General features: G+C 40.7%; 1 protein-coding gene across 2 annotated transcripts in view; it reads right to left on the bottom strand.

Annotated features, from left to right (window-relative positions):
- St8sia6 (ST8 alpha-N-acetyl-neuraminide alpha-2,8-sialyltransferase 6) overlaps positions 1–18,973 on the bottom strand; it is a 139,143-nt gene that overhangs the window by 55,393 nt on the left and 64,777 nt on the right. For both annotated transcript variants that reach the window (XM_087896348.1, XM_087896349.1), the window contains one exon: positions 18,176–18,268. In XM_087896348.1, the coding sequence (XP_087752474.1) occupies positions 18,176–18,268 (93 nt within the window). The remainder of the gene's footprint in view (positions 1–18,175; positions 18,269–18,973) is intronic.

Raw genomic sequence — 18,973 nt, 5'->3', positions numbered from 1 at the left:
ATGTTAGCCTAAATCACCAACATCCGCTCTCCATTGTAGTTCCAGCTTTACAGAGCCACGCCAAGGAAGACAGGTGTAGCTACACCTGAATCATCAACAAAACTGACTCAGCGTGACTCAAAGACTCACAAAACTACCTTAAAGGATCCAAATGGCAATCGTTACCCTGAGATATTACAGTTGTTTCCGTGTTCACTATGATCTGATGTGAATTCTCTTGAGTTGAACATATTTTTACTTGGTTTTTACTAAAAAAGCAATCTTTTAAGAAAATCATTATTAAATGATTTAAACCATTTTAAAATCATTCCCACCTCCATACCAAGTTTAGTTTGTAAACATTAAATTTGTTATTTACTACTAATAGATCTATGACAGAAACATGCATAGTTAGAGGAAGCGTGTCACTAGGGTTGGGTTCTAAGGTTTCCAATGCTCAAGCCAGACCTGCTGTCACTCTCTCTCCCTGCTGCCTGAGGATCCGGATGTAGGGCTCTCAGCCACCTCTCCAGCACCTATCTGCACACATACCACCATGTCCCACCACAATGATAATGGAATAAACCTTTGCACTGTAAGTCAGCCCCAACTAAATATTTTCCTTTCTGAGAGTTGCCATGGTCATGGTGTCTCTTCACAGCAATAAAATCCTAAGACAGAAGTTGGAACATTTAGTTTAGGGATGCACATCTTCTGTTAAATTGGAAGATGCCATTCATACTCTATCTCACTTTGCTGATAAATTAGCTCCATGAAACTATGACTTTAGAGTGGGTTTTCGGTTTACAAGGTCCAAATGCTACCCTAAAGTCTTGAGAAGCCGCACTGTGGCTTCGGTTTTTACAAAAAGTTAAAGTTAAAATGCTACAATGTCTGCAGAGGCAAACAGCTTCCTCAATATTGCATTGTAAGTGGATGGACTAAGAATTAAACGCTTTTGATTTACATTCCAGTTCTCTTGCCAATATATCATGTCACATCTCATCTATTTTTATAATGAAACTGAAAATTAATCTCATCAGAAACATTTTCTGGTCCCAACACACACAATAAATCACTCTAAATAATGTAGCAAGTTATTTCAGTAGAATAAATATTATCTACTTAAGTCATCATTAATAATACTCAAAAATGAGATACATTATAAATAGCATAGTAAATGATATTAAATAAATATCATATCAAATACCTCGATTTTTTTTCAATAAATGTCTTTTTGAAGATGAGGCTCCACATGCTGTGGCTTGCTTTATGTCAATTAAGATAAAACTGGGCATTAAAACGTTTAATATATAAGTAATTAATTGAAGCATTAAGTATTTATTGGACACTTATTAGGTACCTTGAAGCTATCCTGGGGATATTCATTTATTAGTCCCATTTGCCCATCTGTGATACTAATTTAACTTCTCATAGTGTTTCTTCGGGTTGAATGCCAACCTACCATGCCCACTGAAGTGCATGGGGAAGTTCATTACTACCATGTCAGCTGCTGTGATGCTGTGTGGCTCAAAATCACTGTAGCCATGAGCAGAGCTCATCTCTTCATGAATAAGACCTATGGGGCCAGAAAGATGACTAGTCTGAAAATTGCTTGCTACCAGAGCATGAGGACCTGGGGTTGATCCCTAGAGCCCATAGAAAAAGCAGGCATAGCAGCACACAACACCGTTCTAGTCCTGGGGAGGTAGAAATAGGAGGACGTCTGTCTAGCTGCATCAGGATGTACCAGCATCAGTAAGAGGCCCTGCCTCGCAGAATAAGGCAGCTGGTGATTGAGGAAAATACCTAACTTTGTCTTCTGGCCCCTGTATGAACATTTCCTGACACGTGCATACAAACACATACACACAAACATAAATAAGTAAGTGCATCAATAAATCCTATAAGGTAATGCAGTGTTGTGAGATATTTAGTCCTCTCATAAAATCGTTTCATTGGGAAAGACTTTTTTAAAACCATTGAAACTAAATGGAAACAAGCATGTGGCCACTGAACGAGTGGAACCACGCAATAGCACCGTTGCTTCAGCTACTTTCATCCACTACAGAAGACTTTGATTTGCATTGCTTTTCAACTCTGCATGATCTAGCTTCCAATTAGAATGCTGTGGGTATTGCCAAACAGCATGGAAGGGGGGTATCTCAAACTTTCATTCTCACCATAACTTTTAATGGCTTTCTGACAGGTTAAATAAATATTACTGAACAGCTTCAGAAATTAACTCCTAAAAATACCAGTGTACTTGTCCACAGGCCAGGTGAAGTTTCCAGGGTACTATAGCACATTATTTGAAAATGTGTGACACTGAATATTTTTTTAATGAATGGATGATTTCTCTGTCCCAGGAAATTAAAATTGGGGGGGTATGTTTACTTACTGTGAAGATAGATGGGAGAAAATTCTACAAGCTGTGACTAACCTAAGTAAACTGGGAGGGCATATTCCAGATCCTAGCCCGATGGGAAGTTGTGATCAGGGCTGTACTAATTGGTGACGCACAGTAGGGCTAGCAAAGAGGTAGACGAGGAGAAGCGGTTTCCATCTCGCATCTGTTGGGTCCCCAGAAAGAGCTAGAGTGGCAGGTGAAGAGGGCCGCTCTTAGTTTGTGATAAGCACCATGCGGAGGAAGGGGCTTACTTCATCTTACAGTTTAGAGGCTATCATGAAGCAAAGTCAGAGCAGGAATCAGGGCAGGAACCTGGAGGCAGAAGCAAAAGCCATGGGGGAATGCAGTTGCCTACTGGCTTGTTCCCTGTAGCTTACTCAGCCTGCTTTCCTGCAGCACCCCGGGCAATCTGCCCAGGTGACACTGTCCACAGTGGCCTGGGTCTTTCCACCTCAGTCGAATCAATCATCAAGAAAATGCACCGCAGGGTTGCCTACACGTCAGTTTGGTGGTGACATTTTCCCAGATGACCTGAGCTTTGTCAATGGGACAAAAAAATCTAACCAGTCCAGGGCCACTTACCAGAAACTGTGGTCCATGATGGAAAATGTAATCATGCCCCACCCCCGCCGCTTGCCGAAAGAGAGACCCAGAGTAATGTATTCTAGAAGTTCTCCTACTTTCTCCTCTGCTTGCCAGTTATTCCCTGGATGACCCTAATTAGAGACTCCCAACTAAAGGCAATCCATCCTAACTAACTCCAGGAACATCATAGAACTTAAAACACAGAGACCAGCCATGGATGGATGGTAAGAATTACATAAGACAAATGCAAGCCTATTTCTCAGCATTATCTGGGAATAGCTGAATTTTGCTTCAGTGGAATCTTTTGGTACAATGTAAAAATAAATCAGAACCTTATAGAGGAAAACAAAATGTCACCCAGTATCTGGAAGGTTCCTTCTGCACAGATATCTGCAGCATGCAAATACATCAACACAATACAAAGAAAAAATAAGCCAAGAAGGAGCATCTTGTTTAAGATTTTCATAGTCACTCTTAAAATATGAGGTTTTGGGAGATAAAAAATGATGATCTACTTTTGAATCTTACGGAAATGAATTTACAGACATATAAGTGGATATTCAGAGATGAAACCAGCAGGCCAGTGTCAAATTGCAGAAATATCTTATATATTGCAAACAGTATGAAAGAACCAATAAAATACAGTATTTCTTATCCCTTCAGTAGCATCATTCAAGATGAGTGAGTTACAACAGTTAAGGAGCCAGAGCAGCCAGAGGGGAAGATTTTTGGGCCATGTGTGAGTGACTCTTAACCCTTTGCCTTCACATTCATTTGATTCACACCTGCAAAGGTGGCCCTTCCCTTCTGTATGTCTTGTACCATTCATTTACTATGTATACCTACAGTACTTATTCTTTTATTTTCAAATATTTTTTGATAAATATTTTCTGGGTACTTGCTCTGTATTAGTCACTGTTCTGAGCATCAATAATACAGCAAGCTAAAAAAAAAATCCATGCTCTCGTGATGTTTGTATTGTCATAGGAGAGGACACCACAGTAAATCTCATTAGCATGGGGATTAATATCGTGTTTAAGTTTTTCTATGCATTAAGAAATGAATAGGAAACAAACAAGATAATGGAAGGGTGTAGGACAGGGTGGTGATTTCTGTAGAGAGGCTAGGAAAGCACTTAAAGAAGGAAGAAAGGGTTGAGCGGAGACTTGAAGGAGGTAGTTAGGCTGTGCATGTATGGAGAGCAGGCAAGAAGAAGGAAAGGTGAGCAGGGACAGCCAAGGACCAAGATAGGGTGACATTTACCAAGGAGTCAGTAGATAAGGTCAGAAAGAAGAATAACTCTGATGTCATGGGCCTCACTTAAGTGCCACTCCGGCTAGCAATCCTGCATCACATAGCACAGGCTTGTTGGAAGTGCAGAGCCTCAGGTTTTGTCCCAGATCTACAACCAGAAGCCGTGTTACAACAAATCCCCAGGTGGATGTAGGTATGGAGTTTTGAAAGAAAGTGACCCCAAAGTCTCCTAAGGAGTGACATTGTTGGAGGTGTGTCCTTGTTAGAACAGATGTAGCCTTGTTGGGGGAAGTGCATCATGAGTGGGTGGGACCTGGGGGTCTCAAATGTCCACGCTAGACCCAACATCACTCTCTCTTCCTGATACCTGAGGACCTGGATGTAGAACTCTCAGCTACCTCTCCAGTACCATGTCTGTCTGCACGCTGTCATGATTCCCACCATGATGATAATGGACTAAACCTCTGAACTGTAAGCCAGCCTCAGTTAAATCTTTATAAGAGTTGGCATGGTCACGGTGTCCCTTCACAGCAATAAGACCCTAAAACAGTAAGCACAGGAAAACTTAAATGCTAACTACTTTATTGACATATAATTGGAATATGTGATTCACTCATGCAACTGTACCAGTCAGTGTTTTTATCATATTCACATATATATTTAACAATGTTACAGTTTTACAATGCTTTTATTACCACCAAAGAGAAATCCTTGATCTTGCCTATCATCTATTGCTTTTCATAAATTTTGGTTATTGTCTTTGTTTTCATTCATATCAAATGTGGTTTATTCCTGTATTGATTTCTTTTTGGGTATTATGCAAGGAAAGTGTTGTCTAATTTTCACATATTTGTGAATTTCCAAAATCATTTTTCTGCTATTGATTTTGAGTCTCAATACACTGTGATTAGCTTGGTATTATTTCTGCTTTAAACCTGCTGACTTTTTAATGAGCCAGCACATACACTATCCTAGACACTGTTTCCTGTTTTGAGGAGGTACATACTGTTGTAGTTGGGTATTCAGAGGTTCAACCTAGCGGATCAATGGTGTTCTTTGAGCAAGCATTTCTTAGACCTCTTCAGTTGATCCACCACTGAGAGTGGAGTATTAGAGTTTTTGTACTGGCAGGTGAGCGAGACACAGTTCTGAGACAGGGTCTCATTCTGCAGCTCAGTCTCCTGGAACATTATCTAACCCAGACTGGCTTCACACTCACAGAAACTCACCTGTCTCAGTCATAAAAGTGCTGATATCAAAGGCATAAGCCATCATGCCCAGCTCCAATTACTGCAGTTGAATTCCCTTTGTTTGCTGTCATATTTTTTAATTCTAAGGATCGACTTAGAACCTCATTGTACTAAGCAAGTTCTCAACCTAGAGCTATAAACCTAATCTTTGCTTCTCATACTGCGGTGCTCTGATATTGGATGCACATTTATAGTTATTATACATTCCTGAGACACCGGTCTCTCAGTCATCAGGAAATCTTTGTCTTTATTCATTAACACTACCTTGTTTTTTTGTTTTGTTTGTCTGTCTGTTTGTTTCTTTGTGCTGGTTTTTCAAGACAGGGCTTCTCTGTGTAACAGCCCTAGCTGTCCTGGAACTTGCAAGACCAGACTGGCCTCGAACTAACAGAGATCCACCTGCCCCTGTCTCCTGAGTGCTGGGATTTAAGGCATGTGCCACCACAGTCTGGCTACTATTTTGTTTTAAAAGACTGTTTTGCAGTGAAAATGGTAGTGAACATAACACTCAGATGGCTGGAGCAGGTAGATTACCAGTTTGTGGCTATCCTGGGCTATACTGGGAAATCTTGTCTCCAAAAATGTCAGGTTTGTCTGATATCATTAAAGCTATTCCCGTTCTCTTGTGGTCACTGTTTGGATGGCACCATCTGTTAATCTCAGTCTGTTTTATCTTTTGAGACCAATGTCTGCCTTTTGTAGACAATAGAAGGCTGTGTCATGTCTTTTAATCACAGTTTGATAATCTCTGCTCTATCCAGATGGAATGGCGCTGTTTATATAGTTATATTTGCAGCTGCTACTTTACTTGTTTGCTGTGTATTTTGTGACTCTTCTTTTGTGGTACATGCATTGCTCTTTTACATCTTTCTTGTCTTGAGGGCACTTGTCTAATCTAATGGAAAATTCCAATGACTTTTATCAATTTTACAGTCTTAACACACAAATCAGCTTCCTACTTATGTTTATTACAATGATGTAAAAAACATTGTTTTGAAATGGATATATTCCCCTTTTTGTGACATTATTATTACATAAAACTATTAATGTTAAGATATAGCCACACATTGAGTTAATTATTAGCTGTTAATGCCCAATCAATTTCTTAGTATGCTATAGCTTTGTTCTGCTTTTACTGGTATATTATATATGTATGTATATGAAAGTTATGTATATTTACAAATATCTATCATGAATGTATTTTATATATATATACACACAAAAGTTTTGTTAAAAAAGGTTCTTGTATCCTATATAAAACTCTGACTTTTATTTAAGTGAAATTGGAATATGTTAGAAGCAAATGTATCTAATCTACTAGCAAAAATAATATTTATCTGTTGTAATTGTTATGAATCTCTAAAGGAGAAAAGAGGTGAAAGAGAATAATTACGAAAGACGAAAAAGACTCAGACCATAGTGGGCATAGTGGTAGGAAGTCTCTGGCCTCTGGATGTTATGTGATGGTGGTCCCAAAGGCTTAATGGCAGGTTGAAAGTACTTTTATGAAAAGAGAAGAACTGAAGACATAATTCCAAAGTTAGAAGTCTGAGACAGTTCCAGGATAGACAAGCTAGAAACAAGATGGGCAGGAGACAACGACTGGAGAGTAGAGTTCAGGAGGAGGGTCAGATCGGTGGAGGACATGCTGGGTTTTGGTTTTTTGTTTGTTTGGTTGGATCGTTGGTTGATCGGCTGGTTGTTACTGGTGGTGTTAGTGATGGTAGTTTTTGATTGATTGCATATTTTGTTTTGTTTTTGAGACAGAGTCTCACTGTGTATCCTTGACTTGCTTGGATCTCTGCGTATAAATCAAGCTGGCCTCAAACTCATAGGATTGCCTGCATCTGCCTCCTGAATGCTGAGCTTAAAAGACATGAGCCACCACACCTAGCCCGGGACATACTCCATGTCAAAAATGAGAGAAAATGAGGAGAAATAAGTATTGAAAAACAAGAAGGAAAACCAATGTGTCCCAAATATCTGCTTAAATAATTAACTGTCCCAATATACTGTGAGCTGAGAAAAATGTCATGAGCAGTGGATGTAGCTCAGTCTAGACTCTAGGTTAAACACCTAGTACTACAATTAAAAGGAATGTCATTACAGACATGCTGCTTACTCAGGAACTCTCAAGTCCATGTTCTTTGAGAAAGCTCCCATATCAATCTAAGGCATATCACCAGGGTATAGACTGAAGGCATCTCTCCTTGTGCTGCCATAAAAACATACTATTTGCTAAATGTCTTTGAAATTACAATGCAGTATATGACTCAAACACAGAGTTTCAAAATATTAATTCTGAACAATGACAATAGTTAACCACCAACCATGTTCTCATCAAGACACTTGATCACCCAAGTTGCAACTAAAGTAGCTCATGCAAGGTAATAATACTATGTCAGCGTAGTTACATTAGAGAAGCTTAAGGAAAATAAGTATGAAAGAGGAAATGAATGACTGTAACATTTCAAGATGAATTCTTCTGAGTAGCTTTGCATTATAAAATCAAATGCCTTTCTCTGTCAAAATTTGTGAGCTATGATCCTGTTCTCACAATGAGTGGTATCATAGAGATGTTAAGAGTAGAACCTAAAAAATGAATCCTGGCTCAGCCACGGATGCTCTACAAGCCAAAGAAGCACTTGGAGCTCATTTGTCACATGTGGGGGTTACAATAATAAAACCTACTCTGGATAATGACTGAAAGTACTTAACATAGCTGCAAGGTCATGGAGCCACAAAATAGGAAGTTGTGGTCATCACTGTTGGTGACCAAGATCGTAACAACTACTGGCATTGTGGTGAAAATGTAATGATGCAGAGCAATGAGAAATTGAGAAATGAATTAGTTGTCTATGAGTAGGTGGTCAATTAATACAAAGCTTAGTCTCTTAAAATAATTAGCATCTATGATTGCACAGGTCAGGAATTTGTGAGCTGCTTAGCTGAGTGTCTATGTATCATCTCTCACTAAGTTCGAGCTTCAAGACATTGACGCTGTAGATTCATTACATCTAAGCATCTCCCTCACACAACTGACAAGATGATACTAGCCCTTGATAGTAGGTGGCAGGTACTTGTCATGAAGACCAAACTAAGACTTCATGGCATAACAGTTGATCTCCATCACATCCACAACCCATGGGGCAGCAAGGCAGAGGTCACAGTCTGGAAAGTCACCCATCCCATCTTGCACTGGCCTACTGGTTTATGGACTGGCAATTGCCACTAAGAGGACCTTCAGAACTATATTGAATGTCTGACTATCATAAGTAATATATAAGTGATTCAGAGGGAGATTTTGAAAACTAACATTTGTTTACTTTGTAGCTATTCTAAAATTGGAAGTAATTAATTATTATCAAAGAGTGACTTTACATGTAATGCTTTCTGTTGTCATAATCTTCCCACTAAAACCTTTTTTTGTATGACTGATGTGAACACATAATTAACCTTAACCAAAAAGGCATTTTTTTCCATTTTATTTGAAACAAACATTTAAAATAATACAGTTTGCACTGTGAATGACAGCAAGTAACTATGACTGAGTATTGATTAAAGGATCTGAGATTGCAGTGGTGATGTAGGATTCCCCTCTGGATGCTGTGAATACCAATGATTAATTAAAAAACTGGCTTGGCCTGATGGGGGAGAACAGAGCTAGGTGGGAAAAACTAAACTGAATGCTGCTAGAAAGAAAGGCAGAATAAGGGAGAAGACATGGAGCCTCTGCTGGTGACAGACACACCAAAACTTTGCTGGTAGGCTATGACCTCATGGTGATGCACAGATTAATGAAGATTGGTTAAATTAAGATGTAAGTGTTAACCAGAAATATGCATAAGCTATTGGTCAAACAGTATTGCAAATAATGTAGTTTTTGCGTGATTATTTCTGGAGTCTGGGCAGCCGAGAAACAAACAAGTGGCCTCCTTATAACACAGGGGTGATCTTTCAAAATCAGAAAACCACACACACACAAACACACACACACATACATGCACGTACACACACACACACACACATACATATACACACATACAGAGAGAGAGAGAGAGAGAGAGAGAGAGAGAGAGAGAGAGAGGATGGTGTCATAAAATAAAGTTAAAGCTTTAAAAAAAAGGTAAAGTCTTTAAAGAAACAGAGTATGGGTAGTCATAGATTAAAAGGAGTAAAGAAAAATAAGCCATGTAAAAATGGAAAATTCACAGAGAGTCTGGATTATGTATATTATTGTTTTCTTTGAATTTTTTTACTATAGAGGAGCTAAGTACACAGAGACATTTCATTGTATGGGCTGCTAAGCTAAACCAGCGTGTACATTATAAAGGTATCTTGACTTCAGAATTTGGGTCTAAGAATGTGTTGCTTGGGAAAAAAGGATCTTACTTTGTTTTCACAGAAGATGAGAACCTGTGGATTGCTTCTAGACAAATATGGTTTGATAGACCACACCCTCCTGAAAGTTCACCGAGAACACCTTCAAAAAAATTACTTCGCCCAACTGCTGACTGAGATGAACCTACCACTGGGCATACAAGGCCTGCAGAGAAATGAGTGCTAAGCTTGCCTAAAGGTGAGATGATCCTTTAGGGTTCTTGCTTCATGAACGAGTCTGCAAGACATTCTGCGGGATACAGAAGAAAGTGACTGAACTGTCTTTGAAATTTCCTGCTTTGTGAAAAAGTGTGTTGGATACTATGTACCTGTAGGCTGCAGATGGATGCTCCAATGGTACAGAAAAATTTTGGGTGACTGTCCAGGCAGAGAGATGACTCTGTGAATTCTAGAGTTTTGAAAGTTGCTTACAATGTACTTCCTGTTTACTTAGGTAATAGTAGATCATTCTGGAGTCTTTGATGGAGTTGAAGAATAGATAGATAGTTATAGCTTTTCATAGTTATGATAAAAAATAAAGTAGATATAAATATTGTAACTGTAATTCTTGCTTGATAACTCTTTTGTTAAATGTTATTTTACTATGGAAAAGTTAAAGCCTTCCTTTTTGTTTAAACAGAAAAGGGGAAATTGTGTAGGAGTTCCTTCTTTCTACGTGTTACTTATATTTGTTAATGAATAAAGAAACAGCCTTGGCCTGACAGTGCAGAATTTGGGTAGGTAGAGAAGACAGAACTGAATTCTGAGAGGAAGAAAGCAGAGTCAGACAGACACCGTGGAGCCGCCAGAGACAGACATGCCAAATCTTTCCTGGTAGGCCACAAACTCATGGTGATATACAGATTAATAGAAATGTGTTAAATCAAGAGGTGAGTGTTAGCCAATAAGAGGCTAGAACTAATGGGCCAAGCAGTGTTTTAATGAATATGGTTTCTGTGTGATGATTTCAGTTCTGGGCAGCTGGGATGAACAAGCGGCCTTCCTTACAACAGGGGGAAACTTAATTTTAATTCTTCCTAGATCACAGTTCCATTTTTTCCCTTTATTTAACCTTAGGGAGTCAGATTTCTTCAAAAGATAAACAAGTGTACTAAAACAAAACATTGCATATTGGTTAGAAGAACTTAAGAAATTATTGCTTCAAGCTCTCCAGTCATGATTGTTCACTTTCTTTTGCTTGCTGAGGTGTGGGGCCTTATTAAACACCTTTACAATAGGGTTGGAGAAATATGTTTTGTTGAAAATGTGAAGTTGTCACAGACTTTAATACCAGCTCACATGTCTCCCAACGTAAATGTTGACACCAGCAGGAGCAGTCCCTTTTTTGTCTCTGGGAGAAATATAAGATAAGGATTCCTTTTTGTGTATATTTCACATGTGTGCAGGTGCCTGCAGAAGCCAAAGAGGGCATTAGATCATCTGCAGCTGGAGTATCGGGCTGTTCTAAACTGCTTCATGTGGGCACTGGGAACCACACTTGTGTCTTCTGAAAGATCAGCAAGCACTCATATCCACTGAGCCATCTCTCCAGTCTCTTAAACTACAAATCTTATTTTCTGTTTGTTGATAGGTTTTTTGGTCTTCACTTGCTGTTTTCTGACTTAATTCTCTTCCCCAATGACAAGAAAGCACGCCAGATTTGGGGGTCCTTAAAAGCTAACCAGAAAGGGCCAGTTTAAAAGGTCAGAGGAGAACAGAGGGACAAAATTGTGTATGACACCTTCAAAAGTGACTAAGGCATTGTGGATTTAAAGATGAAGGGATACAAGTCATTTATTATTTTAGAAGATCTTGTATGACTAAAAACAATCTTTCCTTCCACCAGACAACTTGAGATTTAGGAATCCTTGCTTTGTTAGCAGGCTGTCAAGTGAAATGCTCACACTCTGGCTGATCTGCTGTAATTTACACCATCTCCTTTCACACAGTAATTCAGGTCATGTTGTTCTCTCCAGGGTAATAAAGAATGACAAAGTTTTAGGGCCAGTCTTCAATCCACTTCACATTTCACCCTGCAATGCACACCCCCTTAACAAGCACCTTTATGCTGTCCCACGGAGGAGATAGCCTTCAGAAAATTCTACTGTAATTGAAAACGGAGTGGCATACAAGAGTAACATATATACTGACTAGGTAGTCTATGGTCAAGTCACAGCCTCGCAGTGCCAGACGGAAATTCTGAATCATAATTCTGGGCATTGTACCTTCCTGCAGGAGACTGTCTGAATACAAAGTGGGCCTTTCATGCTTTGATGGTTTTGTGGAAAGTTACAAGGCAGTGGCTTATGCTTCCTTCTGAGGATGACCACTAATCCTCTCACTAGAGATGCTGCATAAAATGCTCAAAGATTCAAAAGACATGCAAGATTCTTTTTACACTTTTACATTGCTTTTAAATTCTTTTATTTTATTATTTGTGTATCTGAGTATTTTGCCTGCATGTATGTCTGTGTACCCTTGGGGTTCAGCTGAGGGTGTTGGATCCTCTGGGACTGGAATTACAAACATTTGTGAGTCATTGTGTGGTTCCGGGGGATTGAACCAGGGCCTTCTGAAAGAGCAGACAGGATATTTAGCCACTTAACCATCTCTCCAGATTGCTTTTTTCCTTTCATTTCTGCTTTTCTTTTTATTTTTGAGACAGGGTCTCTGACCAAGGCTGGCCTCAGACTTCCTATAGAGCTGAAGAGAATCTTGAACTTTGGCTTCTCCTATTCCTGCCACAATACTCACAATTTTACGTTCTGTACTAGGTGCAAACCCAGAGACTCTTGCGCATGAGAGGGAAGCAGTCTATTGATGAGCTACATCCCTTGCCTAAGCTGTTGCTTAAAAGGATGACATCTTTTCACTTAAAGAGACACCACAGAAGGCCTGTACTGGGAAGTTTATGTCAGTTTGACACAAGCCCACAAGATCCTGCTATAAGCCATTTTCTTAATTAGTGATTGATGGAGGATGGCCCAGCTCAATGTGTGTTGTGACATCCCTGGGCTGGTGGTCTTTGCTTCTATAAGGAAGTAGGCTAACCAAACCATGTTGAGCAAGCCAGGAAGTAAGTAGTACCTCTCCATGGCTTCTGCATCAGCCTCCAGGTTCCTGTCCTGTTTGAGTTTCTGTACTGACTTCCTTCAATGATAAACTGTGATAGGAAAGTGTAAGACAAATAAACCCTTTTGTTCCCAACTTGCTTTTCGTCATAGTGATTCACTGAGGCAATAGAGACCCTAACTAAGATAAAGACTATACTTTCTAGACTGGCAAAGCTACTGGAAACACATGGAGTAGAGATGCCCAGTTGACCTCTGCTGGCAGTATTCCCCTTGTACATAGAATCAAATGTTTGCTGCAAGCAGCTACCCAGACAGACACTACATCCTGAACGCCAACCTCACATCAAACCCAATCACAGTCTACTGAGTCAAAGCAGTCAGTAGAATGTGAGAATAATTGGAGTCTCCTATAAGCTATGCAGAGCACAGGATTTTCCTTTGTCTTTTTAGGGCACTGCCTGTAAGAGGTGACTATCAGAATCACTGAGTCAATATTGAGGGTGAAGACTCCCGTGGGAGCTCCCTCTTCAGGTAGGAATATTGAACACTGTGAGTAGGTGAAAGAATTTCGTATTAAGACATTGAGTTTTGGAAGATTTCAATGCAGTTGTCCATCATTCTTGGCAAACAATGGGAACTAAATAAACATAACTATAATTTGTTGAGGGAGTCCTGAACCCACAAAGAAGAGAAAGTTCAAAACTTGCTACATTTGAATGTTAAACATCCCACAATCTCATACATGAAAGGCTCAGTCCCCAGTTTGACACACTTGAGAATGACAGAACCTTCAATTTAGAGTCTGGTAGTACGTTTACGGTTTCTGGAGGTGAGCCTCTGAAGAGAATTGTGGGATTCTCTTTGTCTTTGCATTCCAGCCAGATGGTAAACAGCTTTGTTCCGCCATAACATGCTGCCTTCCCACCAGAGGCATAAATGCTTTTTATCTGTCTAATCGTGTACAAGAGCATCTAAAACTGTGACCCCAGAGTTCCTTATCTCCTCTTAAGTTGATTTGTCTTTGGTATTGGTTACAGCAAAGAAAATCTGACTAATAACAACAGAATCAGAAGAACCAAGAGAGAGACAATTAAAACGCCACCTAGGTCGGCACCTTTGAAGCAACTGCTCTGAGATAAACGCCTTCATTTGTCTAAGGCAATGAAGTCTACGCTAGACAGCTTGGATAGACAGACAAGCATTTTTCTAGACATATAAGCAAAAATATGTAAATAATAAGTTTGCCACCGTGAGAAATGGGGAAATTAACAATGGTAAGATTATACTTTAAATACAGTTTAATATTTCCACTTGGTTAAAAAAAAACAGTAAAAAGGATAACATTGAAGAAACCAGGAGACAGTCAGGGGCAAGGGATTAGTTAGAAAATTAATTCTAGAAAGACACAAGCCCAAAGCAATGGAAAGAGCCATATTAAGGAAACTTGGCATCAAAAGAGTTAAACCTTCTGGACTTAATGATTAACTTTTAATATTTACAGATTATATTGTCCAGGAAGCATTTTTGCAGATGTAATAAATTAATTTGCAGACTTAATAAATTACTTGTTCCATAAATGCTGAAGAAGCAATTAATTTATATACAGGCACGAGACACCAAACTCAAAACAAGGCCCCGCTCACCTTGGAGCTCATGGTTTTAAACAGAGAATGAAGAATCTTGGGGCTGGGGATGTAGGCAAGGTGCCTGCCGTGCAAGCATGAAGGCCAGAGTGTGCTTGGCCCCAGAATCCTCCGAAAAATCTGGAGAGGTGTTTTATGCCTGAACCCCAGTTGCAGGGAGAGGAGGAGCTAGATATATCCATGAAGCACATAGTAAGCCCAACCGACCAGCAAAGTGAGAGACCTTGTCTCAGACTGGAACTGGAGAGTGACTGACAAGACCCTGAACACCCGCCTCTGACCTCCATGCACAAGTGTGCAAATGCATGCACATGTCCATACAACCTCACTAATAAGTCCATATAACACACACACACAGACAGACTGCCGTGCATTAGACTCATTCTACTGATTATACTAATTCTACTGCTTAATTGTTCTTTTATTCAAAAATGTAGTCAACACTAGGCAGAAAAAAAGAGTGTTTTTTCTTCTCCCACTTTAACTCTGTCTCCGAAACCCTATTTTAGCAACCTGAAAGGAACAAATTGCCCGATGAAAGAGAAAATTCTAAGTCTTTAACAGACCATGACAAAAATAGGGCTAAATAATTATTTCTAAGAAAATGAAATTGCTTTTTTTTTTATCACCATACACTGAGTTGCTTTCCCAATTGTCCCCTGCAAGTTTCCTAATTGTCCCCTGGTTGTAGAATGTACAATTCCTGACAAAAGACAATGCAACCGAAAAAGAAATTAGTCTCCTGTGTGCAAGCATAACACTTTCCGAGCGGTGGGCCATTTGTGTCTGCTCCCGAGACCTTTGCCGCACAGAATACTGGCACAGGCTCATTATATGGGCTAACTGAAACTGTGTACGTAATGGGAGGAAGGCAAAGCCGAGAAGAGCAGTTAGGAAAGGTCTTGCCGTCAAGCCCCAGACAACAGGGCGAGACCGAGGATACACACAGGAGAGCATGTGCCGGGTCATTCTCATTAGCCTGCTGCAGCTGACTGCTCAGTCCTAGCAACCCAGATCATCAGTTCCCCCACCTCAGATCAACATTAGAGACCATCCCCCTGCTGACTCAGTACTTTCCCAGGAGGTGTAGGTACAAATCATCCTTCCCTTGTGGACTTCAAGTAGCAAAACTGGACAAGATCAGTGAGAACGTCACTCAGAGGCAAGGGCTGTCTGCTGACGTGTATTTGAGGGAAGGCATACAGAAATTGCTATGGGGGCATGCTGGAACAAAGGGCTATGTTTTCTTCTTGCAGTTTTCTTCTTTCTTAGCATCATGTGTTTGATATGTGAAGGGAACCACAAAGGGCTTAGAACTGAGAGTCTCTCTGGAAATAAACCAAAGCCTTGTAACACCCACAGGCCAAACTGCAACACAACAGGTCTGACAGGATCAAAACAGATGTGAAGTGCCACCTAAAATGCGCAAGCCAGTCTGAGTCTAGTGAGTGGACTGGACGGGGTGAGAAGTCTTGATACGGGTGTTCTAGTCTATCTACAGTAAGCCAGAGCCATTGCAGGACCCATGGGGAGCTCAAACTGTGTAATTTAAAGTTTTATAGAAAGAACTTTTCTTAATGTTGAGGCCAGATTACAGGGACTGTTAACAGTGCACTGAGTTGAAAGGAAGGGAGAGGGCAATGAGGAGGGAGGGAGAGGAAGGGTGAGGGAGACACACAGAAAGAGGGGAGGAGAGAGAAAAGAAAGAGGGGGATTAAAGTCATGCTCATCCTTTTTGCCAATGGTGGGTTATAGTTAACCTGGAAACCTGGAATGGCATTGCATGGAGAACACTCCTTTTCCTTGCTCCCTCTTCTTGATCGCTTATGCATGTGCCCATATGTTCAAATCCAACAAATAAGCAAAGAGTAGAAGATGCCAGAGCCTGCTGATGAAGACAGTGTAGGTCCACCTTTCTAAACTAAAATGCCAAAAACTGGAGAGCTCTTACGGGCTACAAGCGTGAGCCGAGCATGGCTGTGGCAGAGGTCACACAGCATAGGCTGTTTCTCCAGCAAGCTTAGCACTCATCATCTGGATCTGAAGAAAAAGAAGGTACGTCCCTAATCGTCCATCCCTTGTACAGAATTAGGCTGTCCAACTGGATCAACTCAGAGGTCTAACATGGTTATACGTTTTAATAATTTCAAGGATCGTGGTAGTCAGGAGACTCAGACACAACAAAAAGAGGCATGGAACATCAAGTGTTGCCATATTGGTCCTGCCTTCCCTTGGTGGACCTGGTCTAGAACAGTCAATGAGGGTTCTATGTGAGGGCACGAGAGTCTTCACATAGCAGGCACCATTGTGAGACATCTCCCTGTCATACCCAAATGCCCAGCTTGCATTGTGTTCTCCAAGGGACCTTGTTTCTTGGATCCTAGGTAACACTAAGCTCTACCTTACTCAGGAAGCAGCCTACTGGGGAGCTGGATGCATTAAGTAAATGTCCTAAACTGGCTTGTCCCAAGGTGAGTTGTAAAGTAGACTGGACCAGGTCACCTACCTTGGTTTCTCTTCTCAGCTCAGTCTCCCACACATTCAGGAAAGAGAGAACATGGATTACCTGCTCAACTCCTTGCTTCCCCAGCACCATTGTTATAATTGAAAAGCAAGAGGTGGCATTAACAAAAGAATGGGAGAAAAGATGAAGACAGACCCTAGGTCAGTCTCCCTGGAAAGGAAGGACCCTGGGTCAGTCTCCTTGGAAAGGAAGGACCCAGGACCAGTCTCCCTGGAAAGGAAGGACCCTGGGTCAGTCTCCCTGAAACTCACTCTTGGGAGGAAATCAGCTCCATCTCTTGCCTGCTACACTCCCCCGCCCCTTGTCAGCCGAGCACATAGCAAAATGAAATTTAGAACATTTCCTCCCATGATCCCCCCTCCACACACACTTCTTTCTTTTTTGGGCAGTACTGGAGTTGAACCTAGGACTCTGTGTGTGTTAAACAAGCCCCTTCACTTGAGGTAGATGTCCAGCTTCCTTAAGGGGAATTACAAACACAGCCCAGCTCCAAGCTTCACGTGCAGGACCTCGCTCCAGCACTGTTAGCCTTCCCAGCTATGACTCAAGCAGTGACCAGACTCTCAGGCTACCAATGCCTCTTCCGTACATCAGGTGCAGAGATCTTAGCTTGTTTTTGCCCTAGTTTGAAGGAGAGGGTGTAGCTGATTATTGGAAATTGGAGACTGTAAACTCCAGTCAGTGAGCGATGGGTGAACCCCAGCTGAGGCCAGAGGTAAACCATTAACTTGATGCTGTAAGCAAAATTTTGTTCAAGTGAGCATTTTCCCAGGATAATGCCTCAGCCACACATCAAATTCAGAAGCGTGTGCGGGCTTTAAATTCCAGCTAGAATACAGAGTGTGTAATAAATGTGGCTCCAGGGTAGATAAGCTGAGTCCTACAGCCAGGGCACAGGGGACAACCTCGCTGTGCGCTGTCTGTCCCTCCTCCATCCTCCTCAACAGAGAAACAGTCTCAGAGCCACCAGTCCTGAAATGAGCACAGCCTTATTTTCCAAAGGATTTCAAATATGCTCCGGAATGCTTTGAATACAAAACACTTACTTGAAATTGAATGTGAAGAGTGGAACTTACCGTTTCGTCTTGTTAGATAAAGACTTCAAGTCGTGTTGCAGAGTTTTGCATTTCTCTGTCTGTTGGGTTGTCGTCTCATGCAGCAGATATGTGCTGTTTTGTGAAAGAGAATGAAAAAAAAAGACTGATTTAAAATAAAAGAATGTAGGATTATTAACAAAAATCAGATTTAATTGATAAGGTGTATATCAAAAGGAAGTTTGATCTTTGTTCCATTATTGAATTTCTCCCTGGAAGAGGAAATTGCTGTTTTTGCCTCTGATGGGTTTAAATTTTTACAAGCTACATAATGAAGTCAAAATGAAAAGAAGTCATGCTAAAGGCATCGCATTTTCATTTCTTTCTCTTTTGTTGTATTATTTCCAGGTTAGCGTTCGTAATGAAGAAGACGCTGCATGGTTTAATCACCATATGTAAATAGCCTGTATTTTGTTAATAACCATCTTGGGTAAGAAGCCCAGAGACACAGGAAATTAATGTTTTCTCCATAAAGAACCCAGGTGGAACTGGCCTCTGATTCTTGTAACAAACCCCACACGCTTACTTCTATGAACTCAGGAAAATCAGAGGTGGAACATAAACAAACCAGAAACACAGCATAAAGACTAAGGAAATGGACTCTTGCACACGTCAAGCCTCGTGGACACATGCATGCTGTTTAAATGACTCTCAGAAATAAACAGTTTCATGAACACAGGCATGTTAAACTAACTGACTCTTAGACACAGTGAGGGTCATGGACACGTGTTCAGTGGAGACACACTTTGTCTTGGTCCACCAGAGAGGAGCCAAGCAAAC

This window comes from Myodes glareolus, chromosome 14, assembly GCF_982192425.1.
Source record: "Myodes glareolus chromosome 14, mMyoGla1.1, whole genome shotgun sequence".
NCBI lineage: Eukaryota > Metazoa > Chordata > Mammalia > Rodentia > Cricetidae > Myodes > Myodes glareolus.
The sequence above is the reverse complement of the archived record's forward strand: the minus strand, read 5'-3'. Positions and strand labels throughout refer to the sequence as shown.